Source organism: Neltuma alba, unplaced genomic scaffold, assembly GCF_004799145.2.
Source record: "Neltuma alba isolate B1F8T4 unplaced genomic scaffold, ASM479914v2 tig00011195_pilon, whole genome shotgun sequence".
In the NCBI taxonomy this organism is placed as follows: domain Eukaryota; kingdom Viridiplantae; phylum Streptophyta; class Magnoliopsida; order Fabales; family Fabaceae; genus Neltuma; species Neltuma alba.
Genome location: NW_021635919.1, coordinates 71,013 through 92,742, shown reverse-complemented (window position 1 = coordinate 92,742; position 21,730 = coordinate 71,013). Strand labels below are relative to the sequence as shown.

At 36.3% G+C, this 21,730-nt stretch overlaps 1 protein-coding gene across 1 annotated transcript in view; it reads left to right on the top strand.

Moving 5' to 3' along the window:
• Positions 1-21,335, top strand: part of LOC114762118 (midasin-like) — a 42,374-nt gene extending 21,039 nt beyond the window's left edge. Inside the window, 42 exon segments of the mRNA XM_028951577.1 lie at positions 127-218; positions 304-554; positions 634-706; positions 2,081-2,216; positions 2,300-2,385; positions 2,475-2,569; positions 3,869-4,010; positions 4,109-4,198; positions 4,720-4,849; positions 5,101-5,255; positions 5,506-5,619; positions 7,482-7,631; positions 8,605-8,781; positions 8,858-9,046; positions 9,133-9,234; positions 9,326-9,550; positions 9,664-9,786; positions 10,336-10,417; positions 10,534-10,664; positions 10,822-10,986; positions 11,526-11,601; positions 11,682-11,794; positions 12,619-12,680; positions 12,772-12,885; positions 13,442-13,510; positions 13,604-13,760; positions 14,359-14,519; positions 14,613-14,725; positions 14,818-15,050; positions 15,161-15,406; positions 15,947-16,165; positions 16,254-16,412; positions 16,495-16,719; positions 16,867-17,151; positions 17,230-17,376; positions 17,562-17,768; positions 17,862-19,580; positions 19,700-19,981; positions 20,087-20,266; positions 20,417-20,515; positions 20,600-20,728; positions 20,857-21,335. Coding sequence (XP_028807410.1) covers positions 127-218; positions 304-554; positions 634-706; positions 2,081-2,216; positions 2,300-2,385; positions 2,475-2,569; positions 3,869-4,010; positions 4,109-4,198; positions 4,720-4,849; positions 5,101-5,255; positions 5,506-5,619; positions 7,482-7,631; positions 8,605-8,781; positions 8,858-9,046; positions 9,133-9,234; positions 9,326-9,550; positions 9,664-9,786; positions 10,336-10,417; positions 10,534-10,664; positions 10,822-10,986; positions 11,526-11,601; positions 11,682-11,794; positions 12,619-12,680; positions 12,772-12,885; positions 13,442-13,510; positions 13,604-13,760; positions 14,359-14,519; positions 14,613-14,725; positions 14,818-15,050; positions 15,161-15,406; positions 15,947-16,165; positions 16,254-16,412; positions 16,495-16,719; positions 16,867-17,151; positions 17,230-17,376; positions 17,562-17,768; positions 17,862-19,580; positions 19,700-19,981; positions 20,087-20,266; positions 20,417-20,515; positions 20,600-20,728; positions 20,857-20,892 — 7,739 coding nt within the window. The 3' untranslated portion in view covers positions 20,893-21,335.
• The last annotated feature ends 395 nt before the right edge of the window (positions 21,336-21,730 follow it).

Genomic DNA, 21,730 nt, shown 5'->3' with positions numbered 1-21,730 from the left:
AAAAGGGTCCATAGAAATATGGTGGTTTGTAAAGGAAAACTCGAGATGATCTGAAATCTACATCTCATGCAGAAATTTCTCTTTATCTGTCTGATCATTCGTAAATTTCTTTTTATAACCATTTAGGTGTTTCAATGTCATCATGTATAATGGAGAAATGGAGCAAGGAGGGTCGTCATGATGATGATATTGTTAAGCAATTGGAGGAGGTGTATCAGGTTTGTACCTCTGAGGTGCTGAGGTCTTTATGTACATTTGTATGAATATCTATTCCCCCTTAAACCTACAAATGCTTCTCTGCAGGCACTGTTGAGAAGGTTTGAGGATGAAAAGCATAAGTTGAAGAAGAAGACCGGATCCAGTTGTCCTGCAGATTGGGGTGAAACTTCTGTTGCTTGTTGTTCGTTTCTCCTGGAATATTGTTCCTACAATCTGCCTTTTGTAGTTGGCTGGATACACTTCCTCCGGTTGATAGTGCCAGTTTACATTGGGATATGGAGTTGCTTCAAGAGCTTACATCAATTGACTTGTATGATCCTGAAGGCTCACGTCGAGTAAGATTAACATTTTTGTTTTTGTGTTGCGTTCTGTTTGATTTCTTACTTGATTCTGTTCTTTTTATGCAATTTACAGATTTAAGATGTATAGGAATTCTAAATGTTGCATTTGGACATTTTCTTCAATAATCTTTCTCTCAAATGCTACAGTCTGATGCTTAGAGAAATTCTTGTGTACTCCCGGTGTGCCACCTCATATCAACTCTGGCCAATCAAAAAGTAACTCCTCAGCAAATTTTAATCCTAGCTGTCGCCCTCTATTTTTTTTCGCTATTTCCCATTTTTACCTTAATATTTTCACAAATTCGCTTTCCTTCCCTGCCTCCTTCTTTCTCTCTCTTCCTGTAAACACAGTAGCAGCTTCAATCTCATTCTTGCTCTCATCTCTGGGCGAAACCTATTTCCCTTCAGTGGAATCCTTCATGCCTACCAAGCCTCTCTAGAACCCAAAAGATTTGACTTTTCACCGGGTTTTGTTAATTAATCAAATCCCTGATTTTTATCACCAATTTTGATCCCCAGGTGCTTTTCTTTTTTTTTTTTTTTTGAAAAATTACGATTTGTGTTTCTTGTGTGTGCATATTGATCTAGCTTTATTGGGTTTCCAATGAAATTTAATTCAAGATATGAGCACGCACTTGGCAAGGAAGTGGGTTCTAAAGATTTCACTCCTTAGAGCTGCGCCCAGCGGAATTGTAGGGCAGTGTTGTCCCAGGCCAAACGTGACTATTCTTAGCAATGTTTGGCTTGCTGCGCTTGATATTCTTTTCACAGCCTTTGCTGTGTTTCGCTTGATCGAGAGAAACATACAAAACAACCACTTGCGTATTCACAAGCTTGGGTTGTGATTTTTTTACGAGTTTTGTAGTGTATATAATATAATACTGGATGGTCATCGTGGTTATCGGCGCCTCTGCTTCTTGAACTGTGCCAACATGGACTCAGCTTGAACTATTCTTAGCCATCAATTTAATATGCTTCTATGGTTTTTTTTGGGAGGATGGTGTTGCTCTTAGAAATTAGAAGCGATTCAAAAATTTGAACATCAACAATGATTCAACATATCCTAGATAAAATGAAGCAGGATTTGGCGAAGTGAAAATATAAAAGAACGCAAGAATTAAAAGGGAATGTTCGGAGGAGAGCAAGAAAGAGATTGAAGGTTTTGATCGGGGCAGAGAGGAAAAGGGAGGCTGGGGTAGGGGGAAGAGAATTTGTGGAAATGTTAAGGTAGAAACTGGAAAATCAAAAATAGGAAGTGACAGCTAGGATAAAAATTTGTTAAGGTGTTGCATTTTGATTGGCCAGAGTTGATATGAAGTGGCACACTAGGAGTACACAAGAATTTCTCCTGATGCTTGTGTCACCAGTAATTAAATCTTTTTTTTTTTTTTAATTAGTGGGGTGAAGCAAAACTTGTAATTTGCATTGAGTGAACCGTTCAGTTTGTTTTTAGGGTTATGTTGAAGGTGTTTTGCCGTGCATAGCTTCTGAACATTTTGCACAATTTTTCTGCTGAATAGGCTGTCAGACGTGTTTCCAACCTTCTGAATTCTGCCTTGAAATTTTCACTAACCTTCTCTTCAAGGCCTCTTCAAATGTTCTTGCCACATCAAAAAATCTTATTCATCTTGAATGAATGGACTACAGAGGATGCAGGTTGGTACATGAGCTTTAGTGTTTCTTTTCTGTACTTGCAAATTAACCTTTTAACAATTTCCCACTTTTTTGGTATACTATAGTCAATGTGGAAATTGCAAGCTTTATTCTGGAGTTGTGGTTTAGGTGGCATCAATCTCTGTGGATGTGTTTCCCTGAATACATTAAGGTATGGATGAATATAGGTTTTGTTTTACATTTTGTTTTACTATTTTATTTGCTTTATCACTCAATTATGATATCTGTATTCACATGCAGAATTTCTCAAATATGGATGGTTTGGATACAATTGATACTGCATTACCCCATATGCTTATAGAACCTGTCAATGCCTCAACTGTCTTGCAGATTACGTGAGTTCCTCTTTTCCATGAAGACTCATTATTTACTTGCTGTGTGCCTTTTTCTGTGTCCCCTTTGTGTATCTATAATTCTAAAGATTCTTTTCCCCATTTATCTGAATGTATTTGATATAAACCTGCTGATAAATACGAAAAACAACACAAGGACAGCAGAAGAAATAATTGAAAAAAGTCCTTGGGTTTTGCTATTAAATAAAGAACAGTACCAAATCAGTGATACAAGAGAGGCTCCGCTGATTCTGGCCAAAACCCTGTTCCCTTGTTACGCCCAGTTCTGAGAGCACAGAAGCAAGTATTTGAATCATAAGCCAAAACGCAATTACAGTGCTTTGACCAAATAGGCCTAAGCTTGCAACAGGAGCTTAAGGCCTGAGCCTGTATGTAGCCTATTTTTAAGGCTTTGGCCGGAGCCTATTGCAGGCGATTTTTAAGGCTTTGGCCTGGGCGCATTAAGTAGGCTTCTAAAAAGACTTCACATATCTGGCCTTAAAGACTAAATGGGCTTCTGGGCCTACATATTTAAAATTGTAGGCTCTAGAGAGGCTTTGAGCCTGTTCAAGGCTAACATGCAATTGAAATAGAATTTAGTTTTTATTATAAATTATTCTGAAGAGTTATTAGATAACATCTATGATTTTTCTTACAAATTTTTTGAAGATTTTTGTTGACTTGAGCAAACTTGTAGAAGTTTTACCGAAAGAAACAAATGTTTATTCTTTTTCTAGTGAAAGCAGAGCACTGACAAATCTTTAAAAACAAGAGAAAGAGAATGAACAAGAATATTGTCATAAAATTGCTTTAGCAACATCATTTGAGATAAAAAAAAAAAATCTCGCAAAGCCTTGGTATATTCTTTTTTTTTTTTTTGGTAATTTTTTTATTGATGGATTTATGGGACTTTGTTTTTCTACAATCTTGAATATTGGTGAAGAATTTTTGATTGGCTCTGAATAATGAGGCTGCTAATTCCACGAAATTTTCCCTGTGTAGTATGCTATTGATTTAATATACCATTGGTGATGATGGCTGTGCAATTTTAAACAGAATAAAGCTATTTTTCTAAAATCCCGTTCTGTCAAATGCTTGTGTCTGTTCGTCTTGCCAAAATTATTCTGTTCTTCCATTTTTCATTTATTGCTTCTAAGTTCAACTTTATCTGATGATTGTAGATGTTAAAACATTTCCTTTAATCAGCCCTGATGGTGTTCTCAGTTTGGAACATAGGTTTTATTATGCTATCAAGTTTCTTATTATGTGTTTTTTTCTTTTTTTTGGGGATGGTATGTTCAGGCGAAGTATGCATGCTATCAGAGAGTTCAGGTTGCAATGTCTTAAGTTTAGAGTTACCTCATCCAATATATGGCGTAGCTTCAATCATGGGGAACAGTTACCAAACTTTCTTTTATCTGCTGCGCGCTCACTTTTCCAGCAGGTAGTACTAGTCTATATTATATATTCTTAGCTTCTTATCTGAGAGTTATACTGGTTGTTATTGAATTGACTCATAATTGCATTACTGCTTATTTTCAGATAATTTATGCCCACAAAAAATCTTTTAACGCGGATAAATTTTCTGTGATGAAGTTGCTCTTTTGTTCTTTCCAGAACGGCATGGTTTCAGTAAGTCCTCCTATATTATTATGGTTTATTTGTCCCTTTGTGAACACGCGTGTTCACCTTTCTCAATAAGTGTTGGAATACATTCATTGAAGCTTGATCTTTTGCATCACAGAATGTTCAAAGCAAATAAATTTGGAATTCTGAATAGACTAATCTGTCTCTGGCTTCTATCAATGAATAAATCCCCTTAAGTTAAATTGTCTTTAGCTTTCTGTAGAATTCTTGGAACTGCAGAAAGCTTTTGACGTCTGAGCTTGGGTATTCTTTCTATTTCTCTTCTTCAAAAGTGAAATATTAAGGAAAATTATAATAGTAGTTGTATTTTTTTGGGCTAACGTTATTGTTAATGTAGTTCACTATGTAGGCTTGGACACTATTGTTTGCATGGAAATTTATGCACCCGTGCACTTTTGTTGTACCATTGTGTTCTTTTAGATTTTCGTATCCAATGTATGGTGTTTGAAAATTTCTAGTTTTGGATATTTTCCTCTATTTTCTCATCCCCTTTTGACTGTTCCTAGGAAGAGATGATTGAGGCTTTCACAGCGCTGCTTGCTTCAACAAGGCACCAGAGATTGAAAGATTTGGTTCATGAATTCATTGCTCCTCTGCTCAGAGATCTATATATTCATTCCACTGCTGCTGGTGAAGGTAATTATTTGCTGCTGCTGCTGCTTCATGCTTTTTAATTAATGTATTTGTATATATTCTGTGCTTTTTTTTTTGGCCAGTTACAAAATTTTAATATAAACTGAAGGAGCTGACTTAGCATGGTTTGAATAAAATTGTCTTTTAATTAAAAAAAAACTGACTTAGCATAGAAATGTTACAAAAATATATTTGTATTGACCAATGATCATTTGAATATCTTATATTTTTACTTCACCTTTCTTCTTGTTTAGGCTTCAATAGTATTCTTGGTTGTGCATGGCTACGCCTTGGGGGACTACGGTTTCGTCTCTTGCTTAGCTGTATGGATACTGATCCTGCCATGAAGTACTATTGCAAGTACTCACAACTAGTAGAAATAATCTCATCACTTGAACTTGAAATCCAGGTATTCTGAAAATATTCTTTTTGTTGTCAGAGTAGTTGGTGCTTGATATGACATGAGCCATTTCTCCCCTCATTTTTCTTTGCGATATTTACTTCCTTCTTGTTGAGGCTGCGATTATTCTAGAAAAAATTGTTCTCTTAGTTTTCTTATACTAGTCTACTACCACTGTGTCTTCTATCATTATTGTTTGTTATCGTAACTCCTGCTTAGGCAGTACTGTTCTATATTCTATCTGCTAAATTCTTTCCAGGTGAGAAAAGAATGTGGATATCTAGCGGGAAACCTTTTCACAGTTGAAGCTGATAAAAGAAAAGCGCAAAGGCTGGAAAAGCTTAAAGAAGCGTGTAGAAAGCTACAAAAAAAGGTTTGAAAATTCTGCTCTTTCCATTCTAGTTCCTCATACTGTCTTCAATATTTTTATTTAATTGCTGTCTTTAACACTTGTCATATTGCGGTTCTGAGTACTATTTTTACATGGAAAACAGAAGAGTTTTATTGTGGGAAAATTAATATGAAGGTCCTTATAGTTTTCCTTCCTTGCACTTTTTTTCTCTTTTTATTAAGTCCTTTAACTAGATCCGTTAGTCCTTGAAGTTTGAAACTGTTAAATAAGGATTAGGCCGTCAATAATTCCCGTTAGAGCTCTACCAGCTGGATCTTCTTCTCCTTCTGTCTCCTTTCAAGTTCCACCATAGCTCTAAGGCTCGCTCCGAACTCTCCTCTCTTGATAGGTCATTAATTAGTATCTTCTCCTTCCCCACCATTAAACAGCTCACCGTTCCTTCCCCGTCATATATGCCATCTCTGAGCTTGACTTTTTCCACTACACCACTTGCTGCAGCTGACTGTGAGCACCTTCCCAATTGACTTAAAGCATATCTTCTCACTCTCTTTAATCAATTAATCTCCATAAACTTGAACCAAAAGCAACGTAATAGTACTTAAAACTGTCTGTAGTGTCGTTGATACATATGATAATGAAGTGGCCGATCACCAAAAGGCAATAACATTGAGCTAATGTGTTTCGCACACAGTTCTGTCCACACTAATATGAAGCTTCCACTTGCTTTTGTATGGGGGTGGATCAATGAATCAATTCTTGTCTTATTTCTTTCATTTCATATGTCTTGATTGTACTGTGTGTGAGAGACTCAATTAGATGTGTTGGGGCCCATTTCATGATCCCTCAAAAACGCACTATCCCTCATGAGTCATGAGCTTGTTCGTGGGCCGATGATGCCCTCTTCAACATACCCTCTCTAAACTCTCCATGCACCGTTCAAATAATTTCACTGACTTAGCATTGAACACCTCCCTCTTTCTCACTCAGGGGGGAAAAAGAAAAAAATCTCCCCTCTCTCAATAACAATGCCAACATCGTCTTCAGCACCATAGAAGCCTCACATAATTAAAATAGCTGTCTTTCTAGTACTAAAACAGGGGAGGCAGTCCTTATATTGTGCATAGAAATAGATGCTCGCACAATAGCAACGTGATTGAAGAGGCCTCTCATCTAGGCATTCTTCCTCACTATCTTGTATTTTTTGTATGGGTCTGCCTTGGCAACATTTCTAATCGTTAACCTCATCTGAAGAAGTGTTAGTTGAATGAGTCGACTTCAAGGATGGCATACATGCTAGGGAGGGAACAATGAACCATTGAATGATGGGAAGGAGAAGATGTCAGGGAACGAGTGAACAAGAGAGGAGTGCTTTGGTCTTGAGTCTTGGAGCTATGGCGGAAGGAGAGAGAAAGAAGATGATCTAGTTGGCTCTAACAGAAATTTCATATTTCAGGGGTTAATAGATCTAATGGCAGAATGTTAAAGGACTCAATTAAAAAAAAAAAGAAGCCTAAGGACCTTATTCAAAATCCAGGGAAACTATAAGGACTTCCAGATTAATTTTCCTTTTTATTATTTATCTACAAACTTTAGATATATGTTCGTTATGATGTTATCTAGAGTCAATTCTTTTTTTAAATACCACTTCCGGTCCTAAATATAAGATTTAATTTGCACTAGGAACTAGATTTTATGTTTAGGACTGGAGGCAGTATATGATTTGTTCATTGTTTTCATTTGGAGAGCATTCTGTTATTTAATAGACCTCTTGCAGTTAGATGTTGTGTGCTTGACAAAATTCTGTTATTTAAATGTCATATTTACTCTTCAGCTATCTTTTATTCTTGAGGGATGAGAAATTGATCACATTCTCTTGTACTTAGATTGTGTACCGATCTGAAGCTTGGAAACACATGGAGTTAATGGATGAATGCGCTGATTTTCTTAAACTCATTCTGTCGTTGGAATCTATGGTGAGCTGTGTTGAAGCTGTGGAATCACAACTGGCTGTCAACCAGGCATGCAACTGGCAGGTATAACTAATTCGGTTGTTAAAGGCTTATGTTCATTATTGAAGCCAAAGTAATAAATATGCATTTTTAGTCTGAATAACATGAATATAAGTATTATAATGCATTGAGTATTGTTACCTTTAGAATGTTTAGTGAAGGAGGGCATCATGTTTCTTTGTTTTTTACATCAAAGATTATGCAATCAAATATTGCTTGAAGTTAAATAAACCAGTAAGTAGGATTACAAAAGCAGAATGACATGGACAGGATTGCCCTATTTTTAGTGTTTAGCTCGTGGAAGCTTCCAGGGAAGCATCCATTATAGAAATTTCCAAGGGGATTGGAGACTCTTGTATTGATGATCCTGTCTTTTGCAATGTCTCTTTTTTCCTTGTCTTCCAGGAGGACGAGTGATGGTCCTCTCTATTTTTACTCTTTCTATCTTTCATTATAGTTGCATTTCTTCCAAAACTGCATTCGATGCTCATCATGAATCTGGACCATTCTATTTATTTTGATTGGTTCAAAGTTAATTTAAGTTAATTTACAATTATGGGTTTAGCTTTTTTGTATTTTAATAGATGCATAATTTAAATTGAAGATAATTTTTAAATTCTCAATTTTTTCAAAAACAAATTTATCCTTTAAAATTTTAAAATTAAAAATTTTTTAAATATGGACCCACCAAATTAGATTTGTATGGTTTCTTTCATTGTAGCCTAAAGCACTGAATGCGAATGAGGACACTATTCTTCCTTCCTGAAAGTATCAATTTTGTTTATTTACGGATACTCATGTTGCTGTGGAAACCTAATGACATTCCATTTATATTAGAAAATTAAAAGATTACACAATTCAAGAGTAATATAAGTATTTTCTGTACAATTTAGATATTCTCTGTCACTTGGAAATTATACTGAGGATTTTTTAATTGAAGTTCAACACTCATGATCTGATAAATTTATTATTTTTTTTTCCTTGTTTTGAATTTCAGGAAACAGCAAGTCGTTTCATTGATAGATTGACAGATGAATACAGTGCATTTAATGATATAGTTCAACCAATCCAACTTGCTGTTTTTGAGATGAAATTGGGGTTGTCATTGATTTTGTCAAGTGCCTTGGAAAATTCATATCTGAGTAGGGTCGGCAAGGAGAACAATAACTTTATGGTATCGTTTCCCTGAATTTTGTATTTCACATTTTAGTTTCTTCTGGACTTGATGATTGACATTGGTACCACTTCAGGAAACTATTTACAACCTTATGAGATTCCCTCGTGGCGCTTTGAGCAAGTTGATTTCTGTTAAGTTCAACAGGAGTTTGTACATGCTGCCTTCATACAGGCTAGATTCTGGCACAGGTTTTTATTCAGTGGATGGGGGTATGCTGGAGAGGCTTGTTACTCTTTCCAGTGGCATTGCGGCTTATAAGAAGGTCTGTACTTGTAATTATATGTTAAATATAATGCACAGAATCAACTTGTCTTGTTTTTCAGTTAGTAACTAAATCATGTAAACCAGGTTTCTGTTATGCAACATAGAGCTGCTGCCTGGCATAATATTCTCGTTCAGATTGCACATTCTGTATCCAACTCAAAAATATTAGATGATGAATCCTATCTGGTCAGGTTCTCCTTGTTTCTTTATATTAATTAATTCATTCATATTGGTAGAAATAATTATTTGCTTACTTCTTACCATATTGTATTCACAGCTCTTGGGCAAGATATTTGATGAATTCGCCAGGCTTTGGATGAGTATGAAAGTTCAGGCAAAATCAAGAAGTGATTATGATTCCCAACAGTACAAGTTTAAACCCCGAGTTTTTCAAATTGAGAGTGTCATTGATGTTGACATATCAACTCTGTCAAATTCTTTTACAACGGAAACATTTTCAGAGTGGAGAGAATTTTCTACTGAAGAGATATCTGCGGACAAAGTAATAGTCAAACTGAATTTCTTGGTTTTTGTGGTCTTGTCTATACTTTTTAGCTCCCCTCTCCTCATGCTATATTTGTTGGATTTGTGAAATGAAATTTGAACATCTATCAGATGGAAGCTACTGAGGCATGTGAAACATCAGTGGAAGAATGGAAGCAGCTGGAAGAGTCTATCCTGAGCAGTGTGGTTCTTATTCACAATAAGTTGTTTGGATCTGCTGATCTAGTCCAAATTGTGAGTGCCTTGGGCTTTTTGTCGGCATATACTAGAAAGTAGAATATACTTGCCTATCTGGGTTTAGAGATTCCAACCATATGTGCTGTTCCTGAGCTGAAACTTTCTTCCTAGTATTTCCTATATTGTGGGTCAGCAAATTTTTAATAACTCCCGGTGATTTGGTTAGCAGGGTTGTATAAGTTGGTTAGTTTTCTGTTAATGCCCTGGGGAAGTGAAATTTTTTTGGCCAATAAAAAGAAGGGCAGTTTTGACTTGTGCGGTCTGCTTTACATATTATGCATTGGTTAGGATTTTTGCTAGACTAGACAAATTAGCAATGATGTTTGTTTTGACTCGTTTTGCTTTATGCCTATGGACTACCAATAAAAATTTCGCAATTCAAAATAATTTCCACTGTCATTACAAATTACATAGAACATTACTGGCCACATTTATTTATGAATTTTTTTTTTTGGTGGGTCTCTCCTTTTCTTTTGTTGTCCCGCTTAATTAGATTGTTAAACTCTATATCTTGCATTGTAACATGATACTTCTTATTTTATTCAGCCCGGAACCTTCGAAGTTTCTAATGAGGATCGATTAGTTTCATTCTGTGACTCATACACACTGGGTATTGAGTTAATCAGAGGTAGTTATCAGTACATGATTGAATTTTGCTTCTTGAAAAATAGTTATGAGCTCCTCCCTGGAAAAGTTTATGATCTTGGTGTCACAATGTGCATGTTGTTTGTTTTCTTCCCTTAGGTGGCTGGACACCGCTCTTGTCTAGTTTAGATGCTAAGCTTATGCCAGAGCACTTACTCTATCTTTGTTTGGACTACAACCGGAAGTTCCACTTGTTTCACAGATCGGCTACGAGATACAATTTTTACAAGGTTTTGCCACCTTAGTTATACTGCCCCTCCCCTACTGCCCCCCCCCCCCCCAAAAAAAAAAAAAAAACCAAACAACTGTTTTGTGGTTGATTCTGGCATGACCTGGGCTGGAAAATTTACATTATATCTTTTCTTTCTTTGTTTTCTTTGAGTGAAGGATTCATATGCTTCTGAGATGGCAAAAATTGTGGAAGCACTTGCTCCTCTCCAGCAGAGGATTTTGTCCCTTCTTAATGAGTTTCAAGATCATCATGATGTTCAGAAAATGTCAGATATAGTTGATATGCTCTTGAGCCTTCCTTCAGTGACTCCTTTGGCAAAGGTAATCCAATAACTATCATGCCTACATTACTTCCAATGCATGTTTTGTATCCTTTTCTTTTTTTTTCTTTTTTTTTTTTTAATATACAACTGTTGCGTTAATCCTCTGAAATTGTAATGTTCCGGGGTTCTCTTGCAATTGCCATCAGGCTCTTAAATTGTGTATGCTTTTAAAAAGGTTTTAGGTAATTTGCTTCCAAAAAGCTTTCAAATGAGTTTCCCATTTATCTGTATTGATTGGAAAAGATGTTTGTCTTATGATTATTGTATGCCATGTGCTCCTTTTAAGATAAGTAAATGCCATGAGTTCCTTCCAAGTTTCTTCTCTTTTTGCCCTTACCTTATCATTGCTTCTTCCATATGCAACTGGTGTCATTGTCATTGTCACGATCATCATTTGGTCAGCTTTACCAGTGTCAGTTTGTTGTTTGTGACATTCGTTTTCATTTGAAAGTTTGTGGTTTGAAAAATTGCATCCAGAAGCTTTCTGGCTCTAGGTAATAATATGCAAGGTTATACATGATGCTCTCTCTTTTGTAGACATTTTCAGGGTTGCAGTTTTTACTGCACAAGGCTCAAGCTATGCAAGAAAGTGGCTCAAAATTCTGCTTTTCACGTATGAAATTTCTTTTGATTGTTATTGCTGTGTATAATTTGATGCCTATGTGTTAATAGTTGCCTTTCAATGGCTTACAGGTGAACTGGAACCTGTTTTTGAACTGTTATCTTTGTGGAAAGCATTGGAACTGGAATCTTGGCCTGCTTTGCTTGATGAGGTGATGGATCAATATGAGAATAATGCTGGGAAAGTAAGTGGCAATTGTCCCTTTTTTGCTTTTTGTTGCTGTTATTTGAATTACCATCTTCTTCTTAGCCTGAGTATACAATTATCAAATTGGTGAAGTTACAGATTCAAAAGATTTGTGAGTGACTAGGTTATAAATATTGGTGCATCATGCTGAATTTTAAATTCCAGAAGACTCTTGCTCTGCTCGATTCTATTCAAATGTTGTCTTATTTAGTTAGGTGCACTTAGATTTCTTGATCTTTCTAGCGGGTGTTGTAAATTTCATTTTTGGTGTTTAATTCTTAATGTTATTTATATGTTGAGATTTGTTTACTGACAAACCTCTTTCGCTTGATATTTTCATCATGTGTGGTCCTGATTTGGCAGTATTTTTCCATTTCTTTTCTCCCCTCCTCACTCTGAGGAAGTTTATCATATGAGATGTATTGAAATAATTCTATGCTAAGTAAATGTTGAAGTTATAGTTTTTCTCTTTAATATGCATGCTGTTGGGAAACCCATCAAATAAGTATATATTATCTAGAATCCGAGTTTAAGTTTGCTCAGTAGTCTTAGTTATCTTTTATCATCACCATATTTTATCTTGTAGATAACCTCTATTTTGACAATAGTCACCATGTTTGTGCATTGTCATTGATTTTCTACTTTAGAGTTACAATGTTCTTTTTCTTTTATGGTGATAAAAAAAGCTAATCTTTGCTTATCTATCAAATGGAAACAAAATTTCCAATTCATCTTAGTGATATTATTCGTTCATTTTAAAAGAATATCCTGCCTATTTGTCCATGTAAATTGCTTATTTTTCCTTGCTTTCTTTTGTTGCAGCTGTGGTTTCCTCTGTATTCAGTTCTTCAACCCCGTTCTTCTGATCAATCAGTGGTTCAGAGGCATGTCATAGATTGATATTGAGTCTGTTAACAAGCTTCTCGTTTTGCATTTTGTGACCCTGTTTTGTTGAGTTGTTTTTCAATGTTGCAGCTTGGAGGATTTCATTCACACATCCAGCATTGGTGAATATCGAAAGCGTCTTCAGCTTCTTTTTGCTTTCCTTGGTCAAAATCATATTGGCGCATGCTTGAAAGAAAGCTCCTGGTATCATTTGTGGTTCTAACATTTCATTGGGGTTACATGTTAGGAGCACTTAGGAAATTTAATACAGTGCTGGTAGTCCACCTGAGTATATGGTAAAAGTATAGTATTGGTAGTACTTGAGGCGACAGCCAAGTGTTTTATTGGTTTTTCAAGAATACTCGTGTGTTATTTTTGTCTCAACAATTTATAATGCTACGGAATTAAGATTAAAAAAAAGGGGGGGGGGAGCATGGGATGATTTCTGATAATCAAGGCTAGAAAGGAATGTTATAGAAGACTTTTTGAATTTCCTTGTATACTTCCATTGGAAGGTAATAGATAATTTTAATGTGACATCCTTTTCATATTATTTGTGTCCTGTCTTTTTCTGCTTGGCCTTGGCCCTAGTGGATGATCATATTGAAAACCTTTAACCCAAGCTCAGACCCCTGGCCGCATGTTCAAGTGGCTGAAACAGCATATTTTAATGTGGCTATGTAGCACAAGAATGTTTGCTCTATGTAAATTTATTAAGAAATCTTTCCTTATTGCTTTTGTTAATTGGTGAACTGTGCAGTCTTGGGAAGACGGAACATTCAAAGTACTTGTACAATATTTTCGGATTTTATGTCCAGTTCTTACCATTGTGAGTCACTCTGTTATATATTTGCATCATTTTGTATTTCATCTTTCACTTTATTAGATGTCTTTTGGTGAGTAATTATGTGAGTGACTGCAGAGTAATGGACTATATCGAGATGAATAAGAAAGAAATAGAAGCTGAACTGAAAGCACTGGTGAAACTGTGTCGGTGGGATTGCACCAAAAGTTATTTATCCATGGAGAACTTGAAAAAGAGTCGGCAGAAGCTTAAGAAACTTGTACAAAAATTTACTGTAAGTGTGACGCTGCTTTCATTTGCTGGAGTATAACCCCCCCCGGGGGGGGGGGATTCCTCATTTTCCATGCTTTTATTTTAGGGCCAAACCATCACCCAATAAATGAACAATGGAGTCAATTTAGCTTTCTTTTAGTTTTAGTAGTTCACATTGATTGCTTAATTTGATTTTTGTTTGTGATATATTGCAAAATCAGTGTTCTACATTCGATTATGTTAGATTTTTATTTGTCTGTTGAATAGATTTCTTTATTTTTGGTCAATGTGTAGCTTTGTTAACTTCTCAAATGATTGTTTTCCCCCCTCATTATGACTTTATTGCCACTCCAGTAAATATTTATCTATAGTCTTTTTTAAAAAAATTGTGGTCTTGCTGATGTACCGTAAGTTGAACTGCTGATCTATGGTCATGCAGCAGCATCTTTCTTTGTCCTGACAAATAGAACAAAGACCTATGTTATAATATTTATGTGCCTTAAGTGGTGGCAGGCGTTGCTCTGAAATGGCATGATGTTTCCAAAAGAAATGGTTTTCTTTCTCGTGCACGTTGGTTAGCATCACTACATTGTTCTGATCTTTCTTTTTAATTGTTGAAGGATATTCTGCAAGAACCTGTGGTTATGTTCCTTAACCAAGAAGCTTCACAAAAGGGAGCAAATACTCAATCCCTTCGTGCTCATAAGTTCATCTCTGATGTATTGAATAAGGGCTCTTTTGGTGTTAATCTTGATCTGACATGTTTCCATAATGAGAACAGGTTTTCTGACTGCTGATAATGCATCCTCTGTATTTTAATATTTTCCAGTTCTAAGTTTATTGACATACTATTGACAATCCTTTTATGATGTAGGTCTATATGGTTTGGGGAATGTAGCAAAAAATTAGATTGTGCTTTGCAGAACTTTCAGTTTAAGAAAAAAGAAGTATTTGACATACTATCTCCCCATTGGAAGAATTTTGAAGGTTTTCTTTTTTACCCCTCGCTTTGCCTTTTTTCTTTCTCTTTGCTTTGATGGTTGTGTTTTGGAAGTAATAAGGATTGATTATCTATGCAGAATCTAGAAGTATATTTAGACCTCATACTGGTTTCCAGCATGCAAATCTGTCTTGTACGGAAAGATGGAAAGCAATGTGGGATATGATTGAGAATATATATGTAACAGCAGTTGAGTGCGATCAACTTTGGAAGGAAGAAAGCAAGAGTCGAGGGAAAAGAAGAGCTTTGTCTTCACTTCTTAAGCTTTTAGAGAGTAGTGGTTTGTCACGACACAAGTCTTCATATTGGGAGGTGCGAAACTTAGTTATCTGAATTTATGAATGATCTGATTTGGCTGTATTCAGATATGCCATCACTTTCATTTTTCTTATTTTTTCTATGCTTTTTGGTCTTTTGCATAGGGTCATGAGAAACCTTGGTGGTTCCTTCAGCACTCTGGTGACATGCAACATTTGTTGCTGACAAATAGTAAACTACCTTGTGTAGTCTCAGAAACTGCAGCTGGGGTTCAGAAAAACAAAGTACTTGAAGAAGGCTTTGTTATGGAGTGGAAACCAGCCATTGAACTTTACTTTAAGAGTGTTGTGTCTGTGCTCCGTCTCCAGCAGATTTGCCTCAATCCTCACAGAGATATAACTCGTGAACAGGTAAATCTGAATGTTAATTTTTTGCCTACTGCTTACTGGCTGAAATTGGAGTCCAAAAAATAAATGATAAGGTTGCATTATTTACTTTTAGTTGTTTTCATCTTTAAAAGTTACAAAATTGTTCTATTCATTTCTTTATCTTTATCTTTTTTCCCCCCTGCTATCACATTTTTCATGCGTTATCTACTCCTATGTTGTGCCTATTTTTGGCTTTCTTTTGTATCTATCTGTTTTCAATTTTCTGTAAATGGAAAAAGAATAGTAATTTAGTGGGTGAATTTTACATCTCCACTGCATTGCCGGGCCCTTGCATTATGATGTGCGATGCTGAGTCACTTGTGTGTTTTTTGTTATTTGATCCAATTGCACCTTTTATGTCATTTGACATTTTTGGTCGTGTTAGTATATAACTTCTCTGCTGCATCGCCTTGCCTATGAATTATGATAATGATATTGGAAGGACCATCTGTTGTGCTGTGCCTTCTAAATCATGACTAGTTTCTTCAATGTTGTCTTTTGTATCTGAATTATTTTTGGCAGGTTGACAGGTCAGCTTCTTTCCTCAACCAGCTGGTTCAAGTGCAACAGAACCAACTTGCTGCTGCCAGTGGTTTTGATCGGCAGTTGAAACGATTGAGAGAATGCATATCTACTTTGAAAAAGTTGTGTTCATTGTCCACCTCTAATGATAACAGTACTGTTTATGAGTGCTTTATTCCAAAGCAGCTCACTGCCTATAAATGCATGTGGCAACAAAAGGTAAGTGCTGTCTTTACAATGCCATTTGGACATGTTAATTCTTGTGACGCATAATTGGATTTTGATATGATCTTTCTTGACCTTGCAGCAAATTTTTGATAGTCTGTGTGCTGTATTACAAGAAGAATTGCTTTTGCTGAGGACATATGAGAAAAGCCACTTAAGCACTTGCGAAAGTGTGAGACCTTCAGTCAGTCACATGATTGCTTCCTTAGAAATTTTTTTACCAGTGTTCAGTGGATCAAAGGTGCATACTCTGTCCTTAGTTGTCATATGCTTCAAATTAGTTTTATTTCCTGTTGCGTTCTATTTATGGAAGCTTATTACAGGCATCATTGGACCATTACCTTATTGGGGGTGAAAAAGCCATCACTCCAGTGACTTCTACCTCACATTTTTGCTTTGTTACTGAGGAATTGGAGCAGTTAGTCTCTGAAAATTTTAATGTTATAAAAGATTTTAAGGAGCACTTGCTAGTGTCACAGAAGCAAGACCTGGATAGAAGCTCAGTGAGAGCAGTTCTAATTGATCGTTTTCAAGAGATAATTGAAAAGGTGTTGATATCTTTCCATCAATGTGCTTAATCATGATGTGTGACTTTTCTGTTTTGATTTAGCAAAATTATATTCTGACGCAGCCCTAATAAACCGTAGTAATTTAGATTTGGAACATGTGGTTTAACTTCCTTCGTTGCTCTGCAGGCAACATTAGTTGAGGAAGAGTTTACCTCTACATTAAAGGCATATTATGTGCTAGAAGATTTATCTGAGGAGGGAAGCTTTCCAAATGTTGGATTTGATGAATCCCTTAGCTCTACATATGGACATATTGAAGAAGTATTGCAGAAATTATGTTCCTTGAGCACCAACCTCGTGGCTGAAGAGTCCGTGAATATAACTTCATGGAAATTGGTATTTGTTGACTTTGTAGCGGAGCTGAGATTAGATGTCCTATGCGAGAAAGTTTTCAAGACAGTCACATTTGGTGTAAGTTTTTGACAGTTGCAGGTTATTTGAGATTCTTTTCTTGATAGATGACTAAAGCGGTGGTTATTTTTTGTGTAGGAGAAGCCGGTGAATCATTCTGACAATAGAATTTACAGTTATTATTACACAGTTGGGAGCCATAATAGAGATCTATATATATTAATGGATCTCATATTGAATTTTGGTGATGAGCTGCTGAAAAATTTCCTAGCCATGCACAGATCTGTAAGCTTAATACTTAGTTTCCTGAATTTATATGTGTAGTTTTTCTTTATGTAATGTATCTTGCATAATTTGCGAATTTGATGTTTTCAGAGTGCATGAAAGAATCAAAATTTAAGATTATATATTGCACATTCATAATTATTCTAATTTAGTTGGACTCTGCTTCTGTCTGTTGTGGTTGTCAGGTATCGGTGACAACTCATGTGCTTGCGAACGTTTTAGCTGCTTTATATTCTAAAGGTTTTGGAACTTCAACTGAACACCTGGAGGATGATGGGACCGTCAATACATCAGAAAATGCAAGTGGGACAGGTATGGGGGAGGGTAGTGGATCAAAAGATGTCAGTGAACAGATCACTGATGAAGATCAGCTGCTGGGAACTCGTGGACAGGTCTGAATTTAGATCTTGTTACTGGTCATGACTTTGTAACATTGTTGTCTATTTTCTAAGTATCATATTTGTCTAACTTTGATTCCACGGCAGAGTAATAATCAAGATGACTCCAGTGAGGTGCCTAGTAAAAATGAAAAGGGGATTGAGATGGAAGAAGATTTTCAAGGTGATGCTGTAAGCATCAGTGAGGACTCAGGAGAAGATGAAAGCACAGATGCCGAGAATGAGCAGCTAGAGTCTGAAATGGGGCCCACTGGACCTAACAGTGACGCAGTTGGAGAAAGAGCTTGGGATGAGAACGGAGATGAAACTCTTAATGATACAGATGAAAAACATGAATCTGGACCGTCAATTAGAGATAGAGATAGAAGCAGTAGGGAGCTCAGAGCCAAAGATGACTTTGCAATTGATGAACCTGGGAAAGCTGACTATGAGGAACTTGATGATTGGAATAATGAAACCAGAGGCCAAGATGATGTCGGTGATGGGGAAACCACAGACGCGGTCAATCTGGAGAAAGAAGCTGAAGTTGATGATCCTAGTGGAATGCAGCCTGATGAGTTGGAACAAACCTCTGATGTGGATATGGATAGGATGGTAGAAGAGGATTTTATGGATGAGCGAGATCCTGAAGAGCAAGATGAATCAGCTGAGGATGCAAACCGAGATGTGAAGCATGAGGAGACACCTCCACCTGATGAAATCATGGAGGATGCCCATACTGATGCTGATGTTAGCTCAGAAGAGGATAAGCTAGATGGGGACCATCAAGAAAATGCTGAAACTAATTGCATGGATGGCAAGAAAAATATATCTGAACCAGGATCTTCTTGCTTGGCTAGTGAGCAGGTGGCCCCTCTTGAACTAGCATCAAAGGCCAATATTGATTCACAGACATCTTCTGAAAACATAGCAGCAGCGGAACCAAATTGGTCAAACGGCAATCAGAGTTTTGACAACTCTACTCTCGGAGGCTTACCTTCTAGTATTATGTCTAAGATGGATCTTAAGATGTCAGACTCATCAAATGCCGGGGAATTCACTGAAAATCAAGCTAAGTCTAGTTTTCCACAGAATGAGCATTCACATGATCAAGAAAGGCTACCCAACCCATATCGAAGTTTAGGTGATGCACTTAGGGAGTGGAAAGAGAGAGTTAAAGTATCTGGTGACCTTCCTGACGATAACACAGAGAAACCAGTTGACATGGAGGATGAAAATGCTGAGGAGTATGGGTTTGTCTCTGAGGTTGAACAGGGGACAGCTCAAGCTATGGGGCCTGCTACGTCAGAGCAGATGGACAGAAATATTGATGGTAATAAACTTGATCAAGAATTTCATACTGCAGAAAAAGATGAAGCATTGAAGTTTGAGAAGCAAAGTTCTGACATTCAATCTATAGCTAATTCTATTTCAATCCCAAAAAATGAGAAAAGGGAGCATGTAAATGTCTCAGGTTCGGAGAAATCACATGATGAAGGATCTGTGAGAACTAATGTTGCTGAAAGTGTTGATTTAGGAAAGCATTCAGATGATCTGATCTCTCTCAAGAAATCATACTTTAGTGAAGATATACATAAACTAAGTCAACTATCTGTGGATGACAGTAATTTGGGCAGGGCCCAAGATGTTCAGGATGTTTCTAGTGATGTGAAAGATAAAGCTACTGCTCTCTGGAGAAGATATGAACTCAGAACAACAAAATTATCTCAGGAGTTATCTGAACAACTCCGCCTTGTTATGGAGCCTACTGTAGCAAGCAAGCTCCAAGGCGATTTTAGAACTGGCAAAAGGATAAACATGAAGAAGGTAGATTTGACATTCTTTAGTTCCTTTTATTATATATGGTTATAGAAAAGGATTGTTATAACTTTTTTCTTTTTTTTTTTTCCTTATGTTTTCTTATTTTAATTTTAAAAAAAATTCAGGTAATTCCATACATAACAAGCAATTATCTTAAGGATAAGATATGGCTGAGGAGGACCCGACTCAATAAACGTGATTATCAAGTTGTAATTGCGGTTGATGATTCAAGTAGCATGTCAGAGAGTTGTTGTGGAGACATCGTTATTGAAGCCTTGGTTACAGTATGCCGTGCCATTTCTCAACTTGAAATGGGGAGCCTGGCAATTGCAAGTTTTGGAACAAAAGGAAATATAAAATTACTACACGATTTTGACAGGCCCTTCACGACAGAGGCCGGAATCAAGGTTAGTAGATTAGCAGTCTTATTTTTGTTTCTTTGTGTATATATTTGTTTAATATTACGTATATCATCAAAAGGATCTAATTGTTGATTATTGTACTGGAAACAGATGATCTCCAATTTAACATTTGAGCAAGAGAATACAATTGTCAATGATCCAGTTGTTGATCTGTTAAAGTTCTTGACCGACAAGCTAGATTCTGCGGTTGCTAAAGCACGACTTCCATCTGGGCGTAATCCTTTAGAACAACTTGTTTTGATCATTTCCGATGGTCAGTTTCATGAAAAGGTGATGTAAAGTTTTCATGCATTTCCTTCTAATTTTTTATCCTTTCATGTAAAGGTAATTAATGCAAATTTTTTATGGATTTCCTACTAAATGTTTTTGCCACCCTCCTTCATTATTACTGATTTTAAATTTTAATCCATCAAATTTTAGGATAAGTTGAAGCGGTATATTCGAGATCTATCATCTGGGAAACGAATGGTCGCTTTGTTACTCTTGGATAATTCCCAGGATTCAATTATGGACCGCACGGTATTCTTCTTTTTGCTGTGTGATTTTTACGAGGATATATAACTTTCAGTGACCTCCTTACGATTTTCTGATTCTGAATTGCAGGAAGTATCCTTTGATCGGAATGGAAAAATGAAGGTTTCGAAGTATATGGATTCCTTTCCCTTCCCTCATTACGTTGTTCTGAGAAGCATTGAAGGTCTGCCCCGGACCCTTGCAAGCATGCTTAGACAGGTAATGATATTTTCTGAATTACATGATTCAATATGGTTTGTTAAGTGTTGCAAGACGTTGATATTTGTCATCACATTTGGTTCTATTGATCATTTGATCATTTTCAATTTGTTGTCCTTCTCTTTCAGTGGATGGAGGAGCGTGTGAAGAATTCGATGGACTAGGATCCTCGTGGTCGGGGGGAGTGATGCTTGCTGCTTGTTGTCCAAATTCTTTTTGCATCTTTTGTAGCTTATAGTATCATCTCTTTCATTCATCTTATTACCCTTTTGTTCGAAAGTGGAGTTCCTCTCAAGAATACAATTGTGACGTGGATGCATTCCCTTCGTTGCCTGCGTAACATGAATTCTTCTCGTCTTCTCTCTGATTGAAATTTTTTTTTTTTTTTACTGAAATAAGAGCAAGCGCAGGAAGAAAAACGCTCGTGTTTGTATACGCACACCCCCATGCTCATGCACGGCCACTGAAACTAATTTGAATGAAAATCTATGTCTATGTTAAGAATTAGAGGGTGCCTTGTCCCCTTTTTCAACAGGTTTATGCTGGTGATTTTTGACATCTAGTGATAAGGATCATGTTCTAGATATTTTGAATCAGCTTCTCGAAATGAATATTTTTGAAACTGGCTTTAATAGCGCGATATTTTCTTGTCTAATCCTTTTTCTGTTATTTTACGAGTTAGAAATAAATTGATACCCTGTTTTTGGGCATTAATGGAGATGTATACCTTGGATTAATTACATGCAAAATGGATTTATAACGTCTTGTGAACGACTTGACAATTTGAAATATTTATTCACGGCTTACCCTAAGTTAACTAAGGTTGATTAACAGTTATATTTGTTAAGCTGGCAAATATAAGTAACATAAAGGTCCTTGCTTATTAATTTTACCTATTAAAAAATAAAAATATAATCCTTTAAAAGTTAATGTTCGGTTTAAAAAGTAATTCTAGATGCTAATAGCCTCAATCATCACTATTTACAAATTTTAATCCATCTA